Source organism: Phodopus roborovskii, unplaced genomic scaffold, assembly GCF_943737965.1.
Source record: "Phodopus roborovskii unplaced genomic scaffold, PHOROB, whole genome shotgun sequence".
NCBI classification, from domain to species: Eukaryota; Metazoa; Chordata; class Mammalia; order Rodentia; family Cricetidae; genus Phodopus; species Phodopus roborovskii.
The window spans coordinates 11,103,542-11,122,864 of NW_026126485.1; the positions used below are offsets into that span (position 1 = coordinate 11,103,542).

A 19,323-nucleotide genomic window follows, 5' to 3' on the forward strand; every position below is an offset into this window, starting at 1 on the left:
CTGTAAGATGAACAACTGAGTATACATCTTATCACTCTTATAACAAGTCTTATCACACTTATCACAAGTCTTATAAAGGAAAACATTTCATTGGGGCTAGCTTACAGTTTCAGAGGTTTAGTCCATTATCATCATGGCGGGAAACAAGACAGCATGCAGGCAAACATGATGCTGAAGAAGGAGCTAAGAGTTCTATATCCGGATCAGCAGGGAGCCACTAGTCCTGGTTTGAGCTTCTGAGACCTCAAAACCCACCCCCTAGTGATACCCCTCCTCCAACAAAGCCACACCTACTCCAGCAAGGCCACACCTCCTAATAGTACTATTCCCTGTGGACCTATGGGGGCCATTTTATTCAAACCACCACTATCTCCTGGAAGTGCATTCTTATACCCATCTCCTTAGGAAATTGCTTCAATCTATACAGGGCAGTAGTGGTTCATTTTCTGCTCACAGTAGCATGTGAAGCTGACACCCAAGCTTTTATCTTCTGCCGATTTGTTATGGAAAATAGCTAGCCCATTGCCAATTATAGTTAAAGTATCAATATACTGAGTAGCATGTTAGTCTGGATCATGATTAATATAACATACCAATGTCCTGTACTCTTGCTGAGGCGTAATTTCACCTGTCTGACACTGTTGATTTGGGGCAGCTCTGATGTCATCACATGCTATTTGTAAGAGGGTGTTGAATCCTTACTTGGTCCACCAGCACACCAGGAGCTGTTTTAAGCATCAGTTTTCTATCATGAAAGATATCATTAGCCTTGCTCTAACATCCTAGGGCTCTGCATTCTGGAACTGCTCCTGATATTGCCAGAGGTATCACACAGCATTCTTGTCGGCCATTAACATATCAGACTAGATCACTTGTGCTGGGTTATATGGCCTTAGCGGCCTATAGCTTAAACCACAGCCTTGGCCTGCTACAGAGATTCATTTTGCTTAGAGTCCCACTGAAACCTCAAGACTTTGAAAGAGCCTTTGGATGAGAGAATTCCTGGATAGAGCAGATGCCCCTCCAAAATATGTTGGGTCCTGCCTGCTGCTATGTTCCATTTAGTGGTGGATGCAATTTGCCATGCCTGTCCTTCAAAGGAGAGAGTGCAGAAAGCCTCATGCCATTGGCTTTATTTAAACTCCCAGATGTGGCAGCCTCTGAATTTTCATGGCATGCATTTGATTTCCTGGGGCATCCAAGTACTTACTGCTTACTAAGCCTATTATTATTATTATTAGTGTTGTTATTATTATTATCATCATCATTATTATTATTATTACTTTTTATTGATTCTTTGTGGATTTCACAGCATGCACCATGATCCCATTCATCTCCCCATCTTTTCATATCTCCCTGTGCCCCAAAAAAATTTAAAAGAAATACTAAGAAACAAAAAACAAAAGCAAATCTCTTTGTGGAAGCTGTAGTGTGGACCAATGAGTCACATAGTATACCCTTTAGCCTACTTGATACATTTTTACTTGTGTTTGTTGCAAGCATTCATTGGTCTGGTTCAAGGCCTCTGGCCTCTGGTACTATGGATACTGGGCCCTCACCAGGACTCTTAGATGTCCTATTGTTGCCTAGTGTCATCTGCAAGTCCATCCCCTTCACATGCTCAAGCAGTTCATAGATGAGGTGGATATTGGGGTGAGCTAACTCATAGCCTTGGTTCTGGCGTGGATGGAAGATGAGTTGATCATCCCACCAACTTTCCCTTGTCACCACCACCTGGATGAGCTCTCCAGCACTGCCCTAGCTAGCTCACCCAACACAGCAGGCAGCAAGAGGTGGTGTCACTTCTCCTACTCTCATACTCTTGGGTCTGGCTCACTAGAGTCCTCACCACCAGGGCCAGCTCTGCTGTTTGCCCAGGTGAGGTGCTGAGTGCTGCAGTTGGTGAGGGACAGGGCTAACTCTCCTGTTCCCAGGCTCCTGAGGCCAGCTCTCCTGCCTGCCTCGGGAGGCAGGGGGGTGCATCTTTCCCTCGCCCATGCCACCTCATGGCATATGAGGGAAGGGTGGAATAAGCTCTCCTGCCCTCACTTCCTCAGGGCCAGCTCACCTGCAACCCACCAATGGGACCAGCTCTAATATGCTGCCCAGACAAGATTCAGGGTTAGCTCTCCCCACCTGCCACAGGTGACCACTAAGCTTTTTTTAGTATTGATACTGTTGGCATAGTATACTAACAATGTTTTGTGGACTATCGAGGTCATTGCAAAGTCTGTGCAAGCAAAAGAACAGTTAATAACCTCAGAACATGAAAGAAAATATGGACTGCTTCCCTCATAAAAACTAACTACTTGTGGTCTTCCGTACAAATGGAAGTTCTAAAAACACGGACCACATTAATAGTCATAGACCAAATGTCAAAGGATCTGTCCCAGTATTATTGAGCACTTTGCACAGTGGATGGAGTAAGAAATCCCACATAAGTTTACTGTCATTTCCCACAGTCCCACAGGAAGCACTTGTAAGTTGAATGCTTATTGAGGAGACCACCATGCTCACAGTTAGTTACTTAGCTAATAGCTATTCTCTGTGGCCATTCCTATTATGCAGTACTGCTTCAGATCTTAGCCTAAATGTAGGGATTGAGGTGTCCAGGTCTCTGAAGTTGGCTATTACCACTATGATTCTGAGACATTAGGAAGGATGTACCACATATTTATTCAGGGCTTTTAAAAATGAGTAAAATCCAGTTCTGCAACTCTTAAAACTACCATTGCCCCTCTATTCATTTGTCACTGCTTTTCATAAATCATGATCTTGCCTCTGCATCAGTAGTACTCATCTCAATCCAGCCCTATAGTCCTTATCGCCACTGTATCATTGAATGATCCCTAGGTATCCTAGCCTGGGATCTCTCCATGAAATGAGCACTCAATGGCAGATGGTGTGTCTTGAGATGTGTTCACAGGTAATAGGATGGGGCAGTGAAACAGGAGACTGTGCATGCAATGTGTGTAATTAAGCTAATGACCATACTAGTCAGAGTTGCTCTTGCTGGGACACACTGAAGAGCCATGTAAAATGCACCACAGAATTGTTTTCTCGGGGGACTAAAGAGGGATGCTTATTATCCCCCAGCTCCTGTTGTACCATTAGCTACCAATGCCCTCTGTGTCATCTGTCCCTCATAGCCCATGCACAAATTGCACACAGCAGCATTTAGTAAGCACAAATGGACAACAAGCAATATGCATTGGTGGTAAGGCATGATGCTGTGAGATGGAGTGCGGAGAGTCAAGAATCTGGGCTGAAGACAGCAGCCTGGGCCAATTTGGAACCCTAGAGCTAGGCTCAGAGAAAATAGGAGGAATCCAATATCCTGGTGCAGAAGAAGAGATCCTGGGCCAGCAAGATGACTCAGGAAGTAAAGGCCCTTGCCACTCAAGATAGATAACCAAAGTTTGATCCCCTGAACCTGTGATGGAAGGACAGAACCAAATGCTAAAGTTGTCCTGACTTCTGCACTCACACTTAAGCACACAAGTATCATACATACAGAATTATAAAAAACAAGAGCAAGAGATGACACATTTTACTGGGCATTGTTATTATCCCGTGTATTTGAGACAAAGTCACTGCTAACAGCATATATACCCATTTCATTTGCTATTTGTGTTGTCATTGCAAAGAACAAGATACAAACTAATTATTTTTGGACTGTTTTGTTTAATAGCATTTAATTGATTTCAACTGAGAGTGTTCCTTAACCAAAATTCTTACTAAAGCTTGGATACACTCAATTTTTTAATCCAGTGATTTTTTTTTAAACAAATCCACAAATAACTTCATTACTCATTTCTTTCATAATACATCTGCCCTTTTTTGTTTGTAGTTTATTCATACTTTGGAACACTGGTTTCTCAAAAGTTCCCATTTCTTGACCAGTGCTTCCTTTTTAAGTAAGATTTTAATATTATTTTTAACTTATCTATTTTAGTTAAAGAATAGATATTTGTGATTTTCACTCTAGAGTTTAAAAAATGTCCTAAAGTATTTCTTGTGACCTATGGAATGTATTTAGTTTAGAAATGTAAACAACAAAGCGACATGAAGGCCAAAGGTATAAATTTGTCATCCATATTTTTCTTCAAATGAAAAACTTGTTTATGTATGATTACCTAGTTCAGAAAAGTAGGTTGCCCCTGCGTTTCACAATATTTCCTGTAGAGGGCAGCAAGAGAACTTAGTTGGTCTGGCTAGCCTGTGACTGCTGGCCAACTTTCCAATTGCTTGCTTCAGATAAAAGAAAATGGAAACATTATCCACAATAAAAAGTAGTGGTTACTTTTAAGGTTGAGTTTACTTCTTGACTGTTTTTAACATTAAATGTGGGAGGGGTGTAAGCACAGCCTAACAGTCCCTTTTCTGTAGAGAGAGGACACAGTGTGACCTTTCTCTTTTCTCTATCCATCCAGGCAGGACAAAGACTATAACTAAACCAGGGCTTTGGGAACCAGTAATTTTATCAGAAACTTGATACTGTTTACTATACTGCTTTATTACTTTTAGACAACTCAATGATAAGTTGTAAGTTTACATGTCTTTCCATACAAGGAAATTCAACCAGTTTGTAACTCCATGGTGCCATCAGTCAAGAGCTGTGAAATACTTGCTGTTGGAAGCCTGATAAGGCATGAGCATTGATTGAAGTAAGACCTCTCCTAAAATTAAACAACTAGAATTTCCTGTGCCTGTCCTGTTATTGTAAGATGCCTAATATGCTGGCCTTTGCCTATGGTTTCTTTCTCTGTAAGATATTGGCAACTATTAAACGACCATGGGATGAATTGCAGCTTTTGCTTTCTGGGCACTTAGTAGGTACCAGAACATATGTCTGTTCCCTTATCTGAAAGGTATACCATAACAAAGTTAAACACGTCAACTCTGTCCAGGCACTGAGTCACTACACACCTTTTAACAAATTTCTTATATTTGAATTCCCATCTTCCCAGTTTTTAAGATGCTGGCAGTGCTTGGTATTTGGTAGCATTATTGAATAAAGTCACATGCATAGAGCTGTAGCACAGGGTAGCACCACACAGGCCCCACCTGTCCTTAATCATCCCTTTCAGTTTCCCCCTAAGTAAACTGAAAAGAGTGGGTTAGTAGTCTGTGCCAAGTGAACATGTCCACCCTGTGCCTTTGGGAAGGTTACCTAGTTGTCTTGCACATTTAAAATGAGAGTAAGAGTAAGCCAAGGGTTTTTGTTGTGGTTGTTGTTTTGTTTTTAAACTGGTCTATTTCTGCTAGATCCTATTTGTTTTATGTAGACTTTCTGGTTGAGACTTCTGCCCTTACCTCTTGGGTCCCCAGCTGGAAGAGGGAAATGAAATCTATCCTTTCCCCTCCTTACCTTGGCCATACTTCAAACAAAACCAAATGGGAAAACAGTTTCGAGAAGACATTGGGTAAGAGAGCCATGAGAACTCCCTGGCACTCTGTTTCCTAACACTGCACTTCATCCTCTATTCCCTCATGAGACTGTGTGGTCAAAGTATTGGCCTCACTTGCATTGATTTTAAAATGAAGAAGAAGCTAACAGGGCCAGACTACTCAGTGGGTCCTGGCCTATACAATTTGTATCAGCTCAAGAACTTAAGCAGACCTTTGACCTTACCTGAAAGACCACAATCTCCAGGCACCTCTGAGTAGTGCTGTCTAGAAGCATCTTAAACAAAAAGTAATCCAGCTTTAAAGCCAAGCATATCCCACATGTCATCCAGATGTAACCAAGTAACAAAGAGTGGATGACAGAATATAACAGTCTCCACCACTCAAAAGTTTAAAAGTTCAAAACAGCAAGATGCATCACCTTGTGAGAAACTCGTGGTTGCCTGGATGTGGTAGCGTAGGCCTGTGATCTGGCACTCAGGAGGAGGAGGCAAAGCCTGATCACACAGTGTGTTCCAGGCCAGCCATGGCTGCATAGTGAGACCCTATCTCAGAAAAACCACATTGGTAGCCTCAGGGATAACAATAGCCCTTCCTGGATGAGGTGGCAATAGGCTGTAAATTGGTACGTCATACTTTAGAAATGGTTACTAGCAGTACTCACTATTTCCCGCCCATTTTTCACCTCCCAGGATTTACCTCTGTCCCCATTGACAGATGCCTTGAGAGCCTCAGTGAAGAGCTGTGGATCTTTTCCTTTCTTGTTTAACCTCTGCTATGGTTAACATCATTTATTCCCCTGGCTTCTTGTTTTCTCTCTCTTCCATTTGGGGAATTCACTGTTCATTCCTCTGGTGTTACACCACTTGGGCTGGGTTGTTGGTTTTTTTTTTTTTTTTTTTTTTTTTTTTTCATATTTTCCAAAGTAAATATGCAAACCTCTTTTCTAAGTCCAAAATACTAGCTGAATAACCTCACTTGTGTGCTCTTCTGTTCTTGTGAATACTTGTGTGTTCACTGTTCTTCAGATGCAGTGTATCCATCCAAATGAAATTTAGGATTTTCATGGGAAATCAGTGTTTTACTTGTGAAACAGTTGCTCCTGTGTATAAATCTTTGACATCTTGCACGTATCTTTTCCCACTGCCCCAGCTTTGGGCAGAGTTTTTGGCACTGTCTTAGGAGTTTTGCCTTGTTTTCCCAGTCAACTTTTAGCCACCTTCAACACCAGCCACCCAGACATTAGTAGCCTGGCTCATAGCAAAGGCATCTGCAGTATCTGTCATCAGCCTGTGGCCTTGTAGGAGTCTGTCCCCTCATCATTATACTCTTGCTCAAACCTGTGTGAAGCAACATGGCATTCAAGGCCCCACAGAAACACTACCTTAAAACTTTTCCCTGGGAGCTTTCCCACCCACGTGTCAGGTCTGAGGGTTGCCACAGGTCACACTTGCTAGCTGCACAGCTTTCTTGGAACTTGCAAAAGCTTCCTTTTATCTGTGCCACCTCATGTGACCTGCCTTTACACAATGGGGTCTCAGCCACAAAGCCTCCATTTCATCACCATAGTATCTAGAATAGTGCCTGTTTCATACAAGGCTTATTTTATGCTGGTAAATACTAAGAGAAAATAGGCTTGCAAGTTACTAGCATATAATATTAGCACACTTAAGATGAGCCTACTCTACAAAACAAATACAGAAGAAAGTCTACTTCATCTTAAATCCAACAGAAATAGTGCCCTCCCATTAAAAAAAAAAAAAAAAAGTCCTTGCAAAGTCAAAGGCTTGCCTCTCCTGGTGACTTCACCTCCAGGAGGAGCCCATTTCTTCCCTTGTCAAATGCAAGGTTTTGTGAGCAGTTCTTTTGACCCTACAGAGCCACATCAAGATAAGTTTAGAAAAGAGGTAAAATACCTCACACTGAGTGCTTAAAATTTTAAAACAGAAATATCTGGTGATAAACATTCTGAGCCTGAAAAATCTTAACTAGGCCAGTTTACCTAGGACCCGGGCATTCCAGCAGGAAGAGTGAACTATGGTGCCTGCTGTATTTACTCCCTTGTCAGTCCTGATGATTGGAGGCGGGGACCCGGGGTGGCAGGAACTAGTTTAGCTTTTCAGTTGATTTTCATTAGCACATCTTCACTGCACAAAGTAATGGATTCACTGACATTTTCATACAGGCCTCTCCCATTACTCTTTTATCCCCCATGCCCCCACCCTCTGACCCCCATGGGAACCATGTTTTAAGAGGTAGGTAATCTTACAGTTGTGCATACGCCTGCACTGCTGGGTAACTAGACTCTTTTCTACATAGTTTTTAAACCTATACTCAGTTCTTTCCAAGGACTCGTTTTAGAGAAAAGGGTCCCTGTCTGTAAACTAAGTGCTAGGGGAGTAACTGAGGTAAAAAGTTCCTCTGGCGTCCACCGGGCCTCCTGTGGGCTCTTCCTGTACAAGTTCCAGGGCCTTTTCGATTCAGAGCAACCTGCACGACTCAGGCAGCTGCTGCTCACCCTCGCAGCCTAGGTGCGCCCCTCTGGGCACTTATCTGAAGTCACGTGGGGCCTGGCCCCGCCCCGGAGTCCTGAGGTCTGCGTGCGTGCTCACTGCCTTTGCAGAAGCACAGAGCTCCAGGGCGGGTAGGAGGCATGGGCGCATGGCTGCCGGGCCAGGCTGAGCTCTGGGAAGAAAAGCTGGGGCGCCTTGGCGGTGCTGCCCTGTGGGGCTGACTCGCAGGAAGACTAACCCGAAAGGTTCGAAGGGACACTTGTAAAGCATGGTGGCTCATGATGAGATCGGAGGTCTCCTGCCCATTAAAAGGACGATCCGAGTCTTAGATGTTAATAACCAGCCCTTCAGGGAGCAGGAGGTAAGACAAACAGACCAAAGGACTATTTTCCAACTCGGCAGAACTTCTAAGACTTTAAAATTTCACTTTTAAACTTTTACTCGTATTGAATCTTAAAATGGGTAACTTTTTAAGCAAGCCTGAAATGTGTTTAGAACTGTGGTCTAAATTTAATCAGGTTTTTGGGTTTTTTTTGGGGGGAGGGGGGTTGTACGTAGCATAGCTAGATTCTATACAGCTTAAATACAAAGATTTAAAATATATATGAGTCTCTGGGTCAACATATTTCTCATGTTTGATATGGTTGTGATTTTTGTGTTTTGTTTTTTGGTTTTTTGTTTGTTTTCCTTATATTACTGAGTCTGAGGGACTGTTTTAGCAGAGGAAGTAAAAATAAGAATATTTCCTCTCAGTGCTAATGAGTGTGAGTAAAGCCTGACCCAGGATACATGTTCATTTTTCTTCCCACATGTAGTTAAGTTTGCCCTGTGCCCTTTCTTCTTCTGAAAGAGGATTTAAGCCAGTGGAACACTGACGCTCAGCCTGCCTTGCTTGGAAATAATTTTGGCTTTCAAAAGTCTTTATGAACATTTATGAAAAAAAAATGTATGCCTGTTTATGTAATCTCAGCAGTTGATTGGGGCTGCCTTGTGTCTTGCTGCCTGATCGATTGCTTACGTGGTAGAAATGGTTGTGGGTTCACTAACCAAATCTCTTCATGATAGTGGTGGGTTTTGCCAAAATATATGTGATTGTCCATTTAAAACATGGGCAGTTTGTTGTATGTCTCAGGGAAGCTTTGTGTTGTATATAGGTTTGGGTTATTAAACTGCCATCCTCACGAAGTGTGCCATTATTTGGGGGTTGATACTGAATTTCTTAACGTAGTTATGTTTCATAAGATGAATAAGCATTTTCTTGGAAGAGGATGCTTCATACAATGCTATGACTATAAATGCTCAAAGTAGCTGTCTTTTGAGCCTTTTTGGTTAGTGTGAGACATGGGCAGTTTTCCTGGCCCCTTTAATTGGAGCATTAAAATCACTAGCCTCTAGAACTATCAACACAGCCTTAATGGCTTGAGTGTAAAAGAGAATACTGTGTGATCAAAACTTGTCTTTCTCAAGAGAAAGAAAAAAGAAGAAACCTTTTTATTCTTGTTTTTCTAGTTTTAAAGTTCTTGTCAAATGAGAAAATATGTATAAACAATTCAAAAGGAATAAGCCGGAGACACATACTTTTTGTTTTGTTGTTTTTTGAGACAGGGTTTCTCTGAGTAGCCTTGGCTGTCCTGGAACTCACTCTGTAGACCAGGCTGGCCTCGAACTCACAGAGATCCACCTGCCTCTGTCTCCCTAGTGCTGGGATTAAAGGTGGAAGGCATGTGCCACCACCACCTGGCTAAGACACATATTATTTGATTGCCTCTAAAATATGCCCTATAATGGCATCATTAGGAAAAAACTTCACAAAAAGCTAAATTTACCAGACAGTTTCATCCAGGCTGTTTTGTTTGTTAATGAGATACATCCCAGCTTCAAAGTAGACTTAATTTTCTTTTTATAGAAATTCAGAAAATATTTTAGGGCATAAAATGAGTGGAAGCGAATTGTGAAAATTCAGGGTCAGGCAGGTTCCCTCAGGTGATGGATGTACTGGCTGTCTAAACTAGATAGTCAGATTAAAAACTAGATAGTCAGATTAAAGATTAACCTGAGTAAACAGCATAGACTTCAGAGTCTGTGTTTTCCTTCCACCTGAACTTAGCCCTCATAAAAGGTTGCCTACAGAAGTTCCTTGAGGGTAAGCCTTGTTAGCGTTCTTGGAGTCCCTCATTAACTGCTTTTCTTTAGGGAAGGGTATATGGTGTCTTTTAAGCTGTTTATGTTTACTATAACAAGCTTCTAGCATTCTAAGCAAGTCACCACCACTGCCATTATATAATTAAGCCTTACCTTTGGAGATGTGTGTGGGTGCCTGTGGGTGTGTACTTCCCAGACATCTCCAGCTGAGCCCTGTCTATGGAGAGAGGTGAATGTGGGTGTAACAACAGTCTTATGGTACAGATGTTCTGTCCCTAATTAATCCACATAACTAAAGTGATTCACTTGGACCCATAAAAGAAAAACTACATTTGCTTGTAATTTATACCGCCCAAATTCCTAAAGATACAGGTTTTTTTTCCCCCTACCTTTTTCGTGATTCTTGAGTGCCTAATCCATTTCACTTCTCCACAAAAACATGTATGTGTGATCTTTTCTTCAAATAGTATCTGTGTCCTGAAATTGACAGTAGCATTTCAATGCTACACTTTTTTATACCTGTCATTAAAATTTTTCATTATTTGAATAGGAGTTCTGAAATGATTGTTGTACCACATTTGCCATTTTTGTTTGTATATTTTATTTTGTTTTGTTTCTCAGGTCACTCAGAGACCAGACTGTCCTAGGACTCTTGGCAGTCCTGTGTCCAAACCCACCAAGTCTAATGTACTCTCTTACCAACCATTTTACCAACTTGACAGACTGAATAATGACATCTTTTGTAAAGAAGTGAGACTGTAGTTAATTTTAAAAACTAGAAATGTGTTTAGCCACCAAGTGCAGCCTAAAGAAATGCATAAGCAAAATCTATATTAGTGCTAGAAAAATGTTTTTATATAAACCAATATTTAGTTACCTGAGTCTTTAGTGAGAGAATGCCTGCCTGACACTCACAGGGGCCGGAGTTAGTCCTCAGCACAGTAATAATCATGATGATAATAATTCCTTTTCCATTTTAAACATGACATACAAGAATTTGTAATCTTACAATAACTAATATTACAAAGATAAGAATCTGTCAATAGTTTTATTTAGTACAATAGTATCCAAATCCCCTCTCTCTTCACTAAACTGACTTTTACTTTCTAACTCCCTGGGAGGTGCACCTTTCTAAAAACCTTCAAATGGAAATTAAATATTTGGTGATTTACTGGGAAGTGAAATTTTTATGCTTTGAACAGGGAAGAGGTGCTAACCTCTGCTTCCGGAAGCACAAGAGAGTCGTGGCAGCTGCTTTGTGTCTAGTTAATGTTGGCATATCTTGCTTTGTGAGGTAATTCTATCTCCACTCAAACAGGAGACTCTTTGTGCTGTCTTTACTAAATGGAAAGGAATGCCTCAAGCTGCCCCTGCACACCCTCGTGTCACTCAGTCTGCACAGATGTGTGGTGAAGGCATTCACACATGTCCTTTGTCATACAGCGTGTACCATTTTACTACATACCTCAAAGGCTTCTTTTTCACTCATCTTGGTTTAGTAGTTTTAAGTTTTGCTTCACAGTTAGTTATTTGGAGGAAGAAGGGAGTGGTTTACAACTCTGTCTCCTACAGCCTCCAACGCTGAGATCTCTTTGAAGTCTCCAATCATTGTGGTCCTTTTTGGTGGGTGTATGCATCAGTTGTGCGTCAGGGTCTTAGAAGCCACGTGTTGCTTGGGCTGTTTGGCTCATTCACATTTCTACCTGCTTTGGAACTTGTCTCCCAATTAGTTCCTAAGTTTTAAGGCTTATTTTTATTCTCCTTCCTTTGAAAATAATTTACTCTTATCACAGAATTTTCAGGTGGGGGGGTGTTCTTCAGTTACTTTTGAATTTAAAGATGAGACAGGGTCTCTGTAGGCCTGGTTGGCCTAGAACTCCCTTTGTAGACCAAATTTGCCTTGAACTCAGAGATCTGCCTAAGTCTGCCTCCCAGGTGTTAGGATTGAAGGTGTATACCACCATACCTGGCTTGGTGATCTCAATATAATTTTCAATTATATATCCTTCTGAATTCTCATCAGAATTATCTTATCCTATGTGACACTTAGCAGAGGCACCAGATGCAAACAGTTTATGCTTCCCCTGCAGATCCACTTATCTAGAGTTCTTTATTTTGGTAACTGAAGTCATCTGATGATGTGTCCCAAGTGTCTCTCACTAACTTTGTGAAGTTTTGCAATCCATGAATATTAATGTATGTTTGCTATGCTATTGCTATTTTAAGAGCTCTGCTGATTCTTAGCCCAGACAAGAGAGCTCCGGCTGTGCCATTACAAGAGCTGGAGCCAGGATTGTCACCTGTCCAAGCCTCGGAGTCCTCTGAACGTCCTCTCTGCCTGGGCTTGAGCACTTTTTGACCCATTTCAGTGTCAGGCATGTTTGAAGGTTACTCTGCAGTGAAGAGTGGGATCATCACAGTGCTGGGGTGGGGATGAAACACTGGCTTTCTTAAGCTATTGTTATCTGGTATTGTTGTAGTATAATGTGAGGAACAACAGTCATTTTTGTAGTTGCCTGTCTCCCTGTGTTATACAAACACTGTTTTGTAAGAGGGTTTAATTTTGTCTGGGCTTGTATGAAATCATTACACCTCAACACATATTTATTATACTCTGGTTTTGTTTTTCAGGAGCCAAGCAATAAAAGAGTTCGGCCTCTAGCTCGGGTCACATCCTTGGCAAACTTAATCTCCCCCGTCAGAAATGGAGCAGTCAGGCGCTTTGGTCAAACCATACAGGTAAAAAGGAGGGAAGGAGGGGTATATTTAAGAAGCTTTTTATAGACGCCTAAAATTTGTTTTCCTTTGAGCTGTACAAACATGTTTGCGTTGTTATACTAGTGTTTGGTTTTGGAATCTGCTGGTAAGGAATATCTTTCCAGAGCAGTATTTGCATGAGCCTTGTTCACTTGGATCCTTTGTCAGGGGCTCCTCTTAGATTCAATCCCCAAAACTAACTGGAGTTGATAAGTAGTTTTGCCTGTTAGATTAAAACTTAAATGATTACTTTACATAATGAGAAATTCTCAAAAATGTGTTTCAGTTTGTTATAATGTGTTTTTTCAAATACAGGATAATTGTTGTTAGCCTCCAAATCTCATTTTCTCTTTTGTTTGCTTCTTTAAAGTCATTTACCCTTCGTGGTGACCACAGATCCCCAGCCTCTGCCCAGAAGTCTTTCAGCAGGTCTACAGTCCCAACCCCCACCAAGAGAAGAAGTAGTGTGCTATGGTCAGAGATGCTAGACATCAGTATGAAGGAGTCCTTGACCACTCGAGAGATCAAACGTCAGGAGGTATGCTGGCATTCAGTACCCAATCCATATTCATCGACTTATACTGAGAAAGAAAAGAGTTTTTAAATGTCTTGCCAGAAATAGAAACTAATGCCTAATTTTTTTATTTAAACAATTATTTAAAGCCACCTAGTCTATAACAATTCGTAGTGGGTGGTGATTATCAGGTTCAACCAGTCTAGTGGGTAAATAAATGATAGAAAAAAATTGCAAACTTACTTGAGAATTTTCAGGCCAAATCTCTTTAAAAAAAAAAAAAAAAAAAGTTGTTCCAAACATCAAGTAAATATCAATTATGTCATTTTCATTTCTGACTTGTGGCATTTCTGGATGTTTTTTAGGCAATATATGAATTGTCCCGAGGTGAGCAGGACTTAATCGAGGATCTCAAGCTTGCTAGAAAGGTCAGTGTCACTGCTAGTCCTTAAAATGACATGTCACAGCTTCTCAGGAGTGGTGTCTAAACCTTTGAAGTAGAAATTAAAAGCATTTTACTGATGAGCACATCCTTGACTCAAGATGAAACAGCTTTTCAAGTATGACCACTAGTAACCCTTTAAGGGTGAATGTAACTGTAATTTCTCTCAAATCTATGTCCTTGCTGTGTAGTTACTAGGGTGCACTCACCGACAGGTTGCTCGAGTGTTTTCTTTGCTCAATCTTTGTGTGATGTATTTCTTCCCCTCTCATAGGCCTACCATGACCCCATGTTAAAGTTGTCCATCATGTCAGAAGAGGAACTCACACATATATTTGGTGATTTGGATGCTTACATACCGCTGCATGAAGGTCAGCTTTGCTTTTCATTTTTGTTCATCTCTGAATAAAACCAACACAAGTAATTTCAAATTAATAAGAATGTGGTACTCACCAGGTCTTTTTCAATAAGTGTATTGTTCTCTTTGCTCTTGTACACTTCAGATTTGTTGGCAAGAATAGGAGAAGCAACCAAGCCTGATGGGACAGTGGAACAGATCGGTCATATTCTCGTGAACTGGGTATGTAAGCAAGTCATCATATGTAACAGACACTGCTGCAAACCACAATGTCACTCATAGCAGTTTGGTCACACCACTAGATTCTAAAAACAATGCAACATTAAAGTTAGGATGGTAAGATCTTATAATCCAAATAAATAAATAAATAAACAAACAAACAAACAAATAAATAAAACATATACACACACACACACACACAAATATACATACATACAGGGCTTGACTGTTACAGGCCTGCTTACAACTAACATCCCTGATTGAGCAGGATTCCTATAATGCTGTGCTGCTTATCATCTGTTGCAGTCTCTTCTGTGCATACTTGAGTGCCTGCTATATGCCAGGCTCTATTCAAGGAGAATTCCTGGGGACTCAGTAATGAAGGCCATTTCTACGTTTATGTCTTTACAGGAGAAAGAGCAGGCCCATAGAGTGTCAGAATTGTGAGGAGTGTGATAGAAGCAACTTGGGTATCTGGGGAAAAAAATAGCTAACATCTTAGTGAAACTTGGTAATCAGTTGAGCCAGGAAAATGTCCCCAGCCTATTAAACACACTTGTAGCTATACTGTCGTTTATGGTCTGTGCTCATCACTTGTTAATATACCCACTCATAACAGAATTGTGCCATGTGTCACCTTCACTCTCTTAGTTACCAGGACTGAATGCCTACAAGGGCTACTGTAGTAACCAACTGGCAGCCAAGGCTCTTCTGGATCAGAAGAAACAAGATCCAAGAGTCCAAGACTTCCTTCAGCGCTGTCTGGAGTCTCCTTTCAGTCGAAAACTAGATCTTTGGAGTTTCCTAGATATCCCTCGTAGTCGCCTCGTCAAATACCCTTTACTGTTAAAAGAAATCCTTAGACATACTCCAAAAGACCACCCTGATGTCCAGCTGCTGGAGGAAGCAGTAAGTAATAAATGAGGTTTTCAAGTTTAGCATCAATAACCTTAGAAAAGCATGGAATGGTACTCAGATCTCGTCATCAAGAGACTGGGTTTTAATTTGGTTCCTCCCTCTGTCTGCTGGCCTTGGACCAGTCACCTAGTGTGGCTGGGACTGATTGCTCACATTGTATAATGAAGAGACTGGCTGGATTGACTTAGTCCCTTCAGGCTTCAGGTTCTATCTTGGTGTGAATGTTTGCTCTGGAGAGAGGGAGGTTGATATACAGCCATTGCTTCATCTGTTTTTGTTTTCTTTTATCATTTTTAGGTATTGATAATACAGGGAGTTCTTTCTGATATCAACTTGAAAAAAGGTGAATCCGAGTGTCAGTATTACATCGACAAGCTAGAGTATCTGGATGAGAAGCAGAAGGACCCTAGGATCGAAGCAAGCAAGGTGCTGCTGTGCCATGGGGAGCTGAAGAATAAAAGTGGCCACGTGAGTGAATCTGAATGTGAACCACAAGGGAGCCATGACTTTCCTTTTCCCAGCCTGCTTAGATTTCTGCACATAAATTATGAGGCAGGTTTGTAACAATCAGCCTGCTTGTTTATGTGACCGGCTGTGGTAAACACTTGATTTCTGTAGTTGCAGAATAAGAGGACTAAACGCCTCAGCCAGTCATCCTCATGTCCAGTTGTAAACTGTAAACCAGGTGTGTGGCTGGATTCTCCTGTCCACACTACATAATGTTTCATAAACATGCACCTCAGGACGGTAGTGGTTTTAGCACCGCTCAAATTTTGCAGCAGGTTAAATAAAAGCAATTTTTTAAAAACATTAATTACAAAAGAACCTTTTGGATAAGGAGTCAGGAATGGTATTTTTGTTTTAGATGTGCTTTCCAAAAGTTCCATTTATAAGTTGGGAGTTGTTTAAGAACAAGTTGACCTAGCCTATCTGATTTCTAACACAGGGCCTAATTGCTCTGTGAAGTAAAGGCTTATGCTTGTGTAGACAGAGTGGAGCCGTGGACATTGTAGCAGCATGAATCCAGTATTGGAATTTCAAACCTGTTTCTGCTGATTTCAGGTCTTCGAGATACATCCTGTTTACTCGGCTGCTGCTAACCTGGTAGTGTGGCCAATGAAAGAAAAGAGCTTAGGTAGCCTGAGCTTGAATGTTCCAAGAAAACCTGCATAGTCTTGAAGCCATTATTTTATGATGCCATTTATAAGCAGAAGTCAGAACTCTAAATGTCAAATCCAGTTTTTTAACAATCGAGGTCCTTATTTAGGAAGTTTGGGGTTTTTTTTCTTCATTTCTGCAGAAACTGTATATTTTCCTGTTTCAAGACATCTTGGTTTTGACTCGGCCTGTGACACGAAATGAGCGCCACTCCTACCAGGTTTACCGGCAGCCAATCCCAGTGCAGGAGCTGGTGTTGGAAGACCTGCAGGATGGGGATGTGCGCATGGGTGGTTCCTTCCGAGGAGCTTTTGGCAACTCAGACAAAGGTAAGATGTAAATTCTAGAATAGTTACACAAAGGAGCCAGAGTAGATGGAGAGAAAAAGGGTTGAAGCAGAATTAATTATCACACATTTGAAGCCAACCTGGGCTACAGAGTGAGATTCCCCCAGCTCAAAAACAACACCAAAGAGAAGAAACAAGCATACCTAAATGAAATCAGACTTGACCCTTAAGAATTTTAAGAATAAAACCACTCCCCAGTCATGGGCTGGCACAAAATTGAGTTGGTCAGGAACCTCTGGCTAATGACTGTCTTTAAGAGAGTTTGTGTGTCACAAAAATACTGAGACTGAATGAGCACTTTCTTAGTCTTGATTCCTTTTTATCTCCCTTCAGCTAAAAATATCTTTAGAGTCCGCTTCCAAGACCCCTCTCCAGGCCAGTCACACACACTACAAGCCAATGACGTGTTCCACAAGCAGCAGTGGTTCAACTGTATTCGTAATGCCATCGCCCCTTTCCAGCGGGCTGCCAGCCCCCTAGAGCTGCAGGGCTTACCAGAGCTCCACGAAGAGTATGAGAACAACCCCTGTGCTGGGAGCCTCCGAGCCCAGCGAAGGTCATCCATGGCTCCCGGGTTTGCTCAGGGAGATGATGAGAGTGCAGTGGAGTGTGGCTCCAGTGTACAGACAGCAGAAGACACCAAGAGTGCGAAGGCACATCGAGTGCAGCCTGGCTTACGAAGAGCAAGGGACAAAGGTGGCAACAGGAAAGAGACTCTGGTGTAAATGTGTGTTCTGTGGTGGGAGGCTGTTTATTTATAAATTTGTACAGTTTTTTTTCTTGTAATGGGAGCATCCTAGGGTTACTCTGTACCAGCTGTAATGTGTTCATGGTTTGGGTTTCTCTCTTATTCTCTCCCTCCCCTCTCCCCTCCCCGTTATTGTCATCGTCGTCGTTGTTGTTAATGGCAGCTAAAGATATACAGATTACTGTTAAATTGCAGGCTTTAAAGAGCTATATTTTCATAGACTATTTGGAACATACCCACTGGTATTTTTTATCAGAGGAAATATGTGTGAAACTAGCATTGTCCTGATTGGGTTCACCATGATTTTCCATTTCCAACCAAATGTGATATTTGCAGTATTTCCCAAACTTAAAGTTTTGTAAATGCTGAAATTCTATCAGTGTTCCTTGTTAAACCTCAAATGATGAATGAAATTTTAATAATGACATCTACAATCTACGGAAGATTTTTGAGTTTGAAAGACGTCAATGTTTTCAGTGAAGCACCACTTCCTTGGAAAACAATCATAAAGCTTGGTGTGTTTTCCATTTTTATCAACTGGAATGCCTTATATTGGTTTTTCACTGTACATTCCTCATTTTTCAGTCATTTATTCTGCCAACTATTTAATTTTTTTTATTGTAAAGTAGGTTTTAGTATTTGCTTTTATTTTTTTACGTTGATGCCTTTTTTTAATTGGCATGTCCTTAAAGTTTTTCTTCCTGATTAAAGAGTGTGTGTGTGTGTGTGTGTGTGTGTGTGTGTGTGTGTGTGTGTGTGTGTGTTAATCGTATTAATTTTACTAAGTGAAACCAAGCCATACTGTTGAGCCAATTAAGAAAACTGCAGTTTTTACAGTGTATCATGTCAGGGTAGTGAAGACCCATGAAATGACTTAGCATTTTCTAGACTACTGAAAGAAACCACAAGAAGGACTTTGGTGAAAGCTTTTGTGTTGTCTGGAAAGCGAGAGAAGGCAGGAGACTGGAATACAGAAGGGAAGGGAAGGGAAAACGGAGTTTGTCTGAAGTAAATATGTCTGGCTGAACCAGAGGAGTGGAGATCGGGAAGCCTGACCGGAGGGTGTGTAGTAAGTTGTAGAAGGTCAGAGAGGGTGAACTGTATTTGTTTGGTTTCTCATACCTGCAGATACTGAATTTGAAAAGAAACCGTAAATGTGTTGGGAATTTGAACATATTAGGTTAATTCTGGTTGGTTTTCTTCATTTAAAACAAAAGGCTGGTGATTCTTCGCTGCAAGATGTTTGTGTTAGAAATGGGGTCATGCCCTTTAAAGGAGGGAGGAGGACTGAGGCCCTGTGTCAACCCACATTTATACTGGCCATCAGTTCAAATAATTGTTACCCATTATGTGAAATATATCTCCAGTGGAAATGAAAATTGGAAAAGGCTGTAAATAGATCGATCAAGTGATTTCTTTGTATAAATGAATTATACAATTAAAAAAAAAGCACACACATAATAACCCAAAACATTTCTTGCCTGGTTGATATGGGGGGGCAGGGGCATCCACTGGAGAATTTAGCTAAGGTGGGTAGATCATGCAAACCTTATAATGATTAAGAAAATCCCAAATAATTTACCCTTTTGAAATTCATTGATAAGAAAAGACAGTAGTTTAAATCTTGTGGATCATGTGATCTTAAAGGACAGAGTCCAGAAGTCACCATAATATTGCAGGCAGATCACCATATGCCCATCTTCTGGATATAGTAGTAAAGCAAAGAGCCAATGTCTTCATTAATTTTGTTAATACCAAATTCTGATACAGGTATCTTAGCCTCCTCATTTTGGAAATT

At 41.1% G+C, this 19,323-nt stretch overlaps 1 protein-coding gene across 2 annotated transcripts in view; it reads left to right on the top strand.

Moving 5' to 3' along the window:
• The window catches only part of Net1 (neuroepithelial cell transforming 1), a 32,494-nt gene extending 13,498 nt beyond the window's left edge, over positions 1–18,996 (top strand). Inside the window, exons 1-10 of one of the 2 annotated variants that reach the window (XM_051194793.1) lie at positions 8,011–8,283; positions 12,696–12,803; positions 13,192–13,359; positions 13,701–13,763; positions 14,052–14,148; positions 14,281–14,357; positions 15,006–15,263; positions 15,570–15,740; positions 16,573–16,759; positions 17,111–18,996. In XM_051194793.1, the coding sequence (XP_051050750.1) occupies positions 8,191–8,283; positions 12,696–12,803; positions 13,192–13,359; positions 13,701–13,763; positions 14,052–14,148; positions 14,281–14,357; positions 15,006–15,263; positions 15,570–15,740; positions 16,573–16,759; positions 17,111–17,502 (1,614 nt within the window). In that variant the 5' untranslated portion in view covers positions 8,011–8,190 and the 3' untranslated portion in view covers positions 17,503–18,996. Of the gene's footprint in view, positions 1–8,010; positions 8,284–12,695; positions 12,804–13,191; positions 13,360–13,700; positions 13,764–14,051; positions 14,149–14,280; positions 14,358–15,005; positions 15,264–15,569; positions 15,741–16,572; positions 16,760–17,110 lie in introns of those variants that run through there. The other variant, XM_051194792.1, reaches the window with a different exon arrangement.
• Positions 18,997–19,323: the final 327 nt, after the last annotated feature.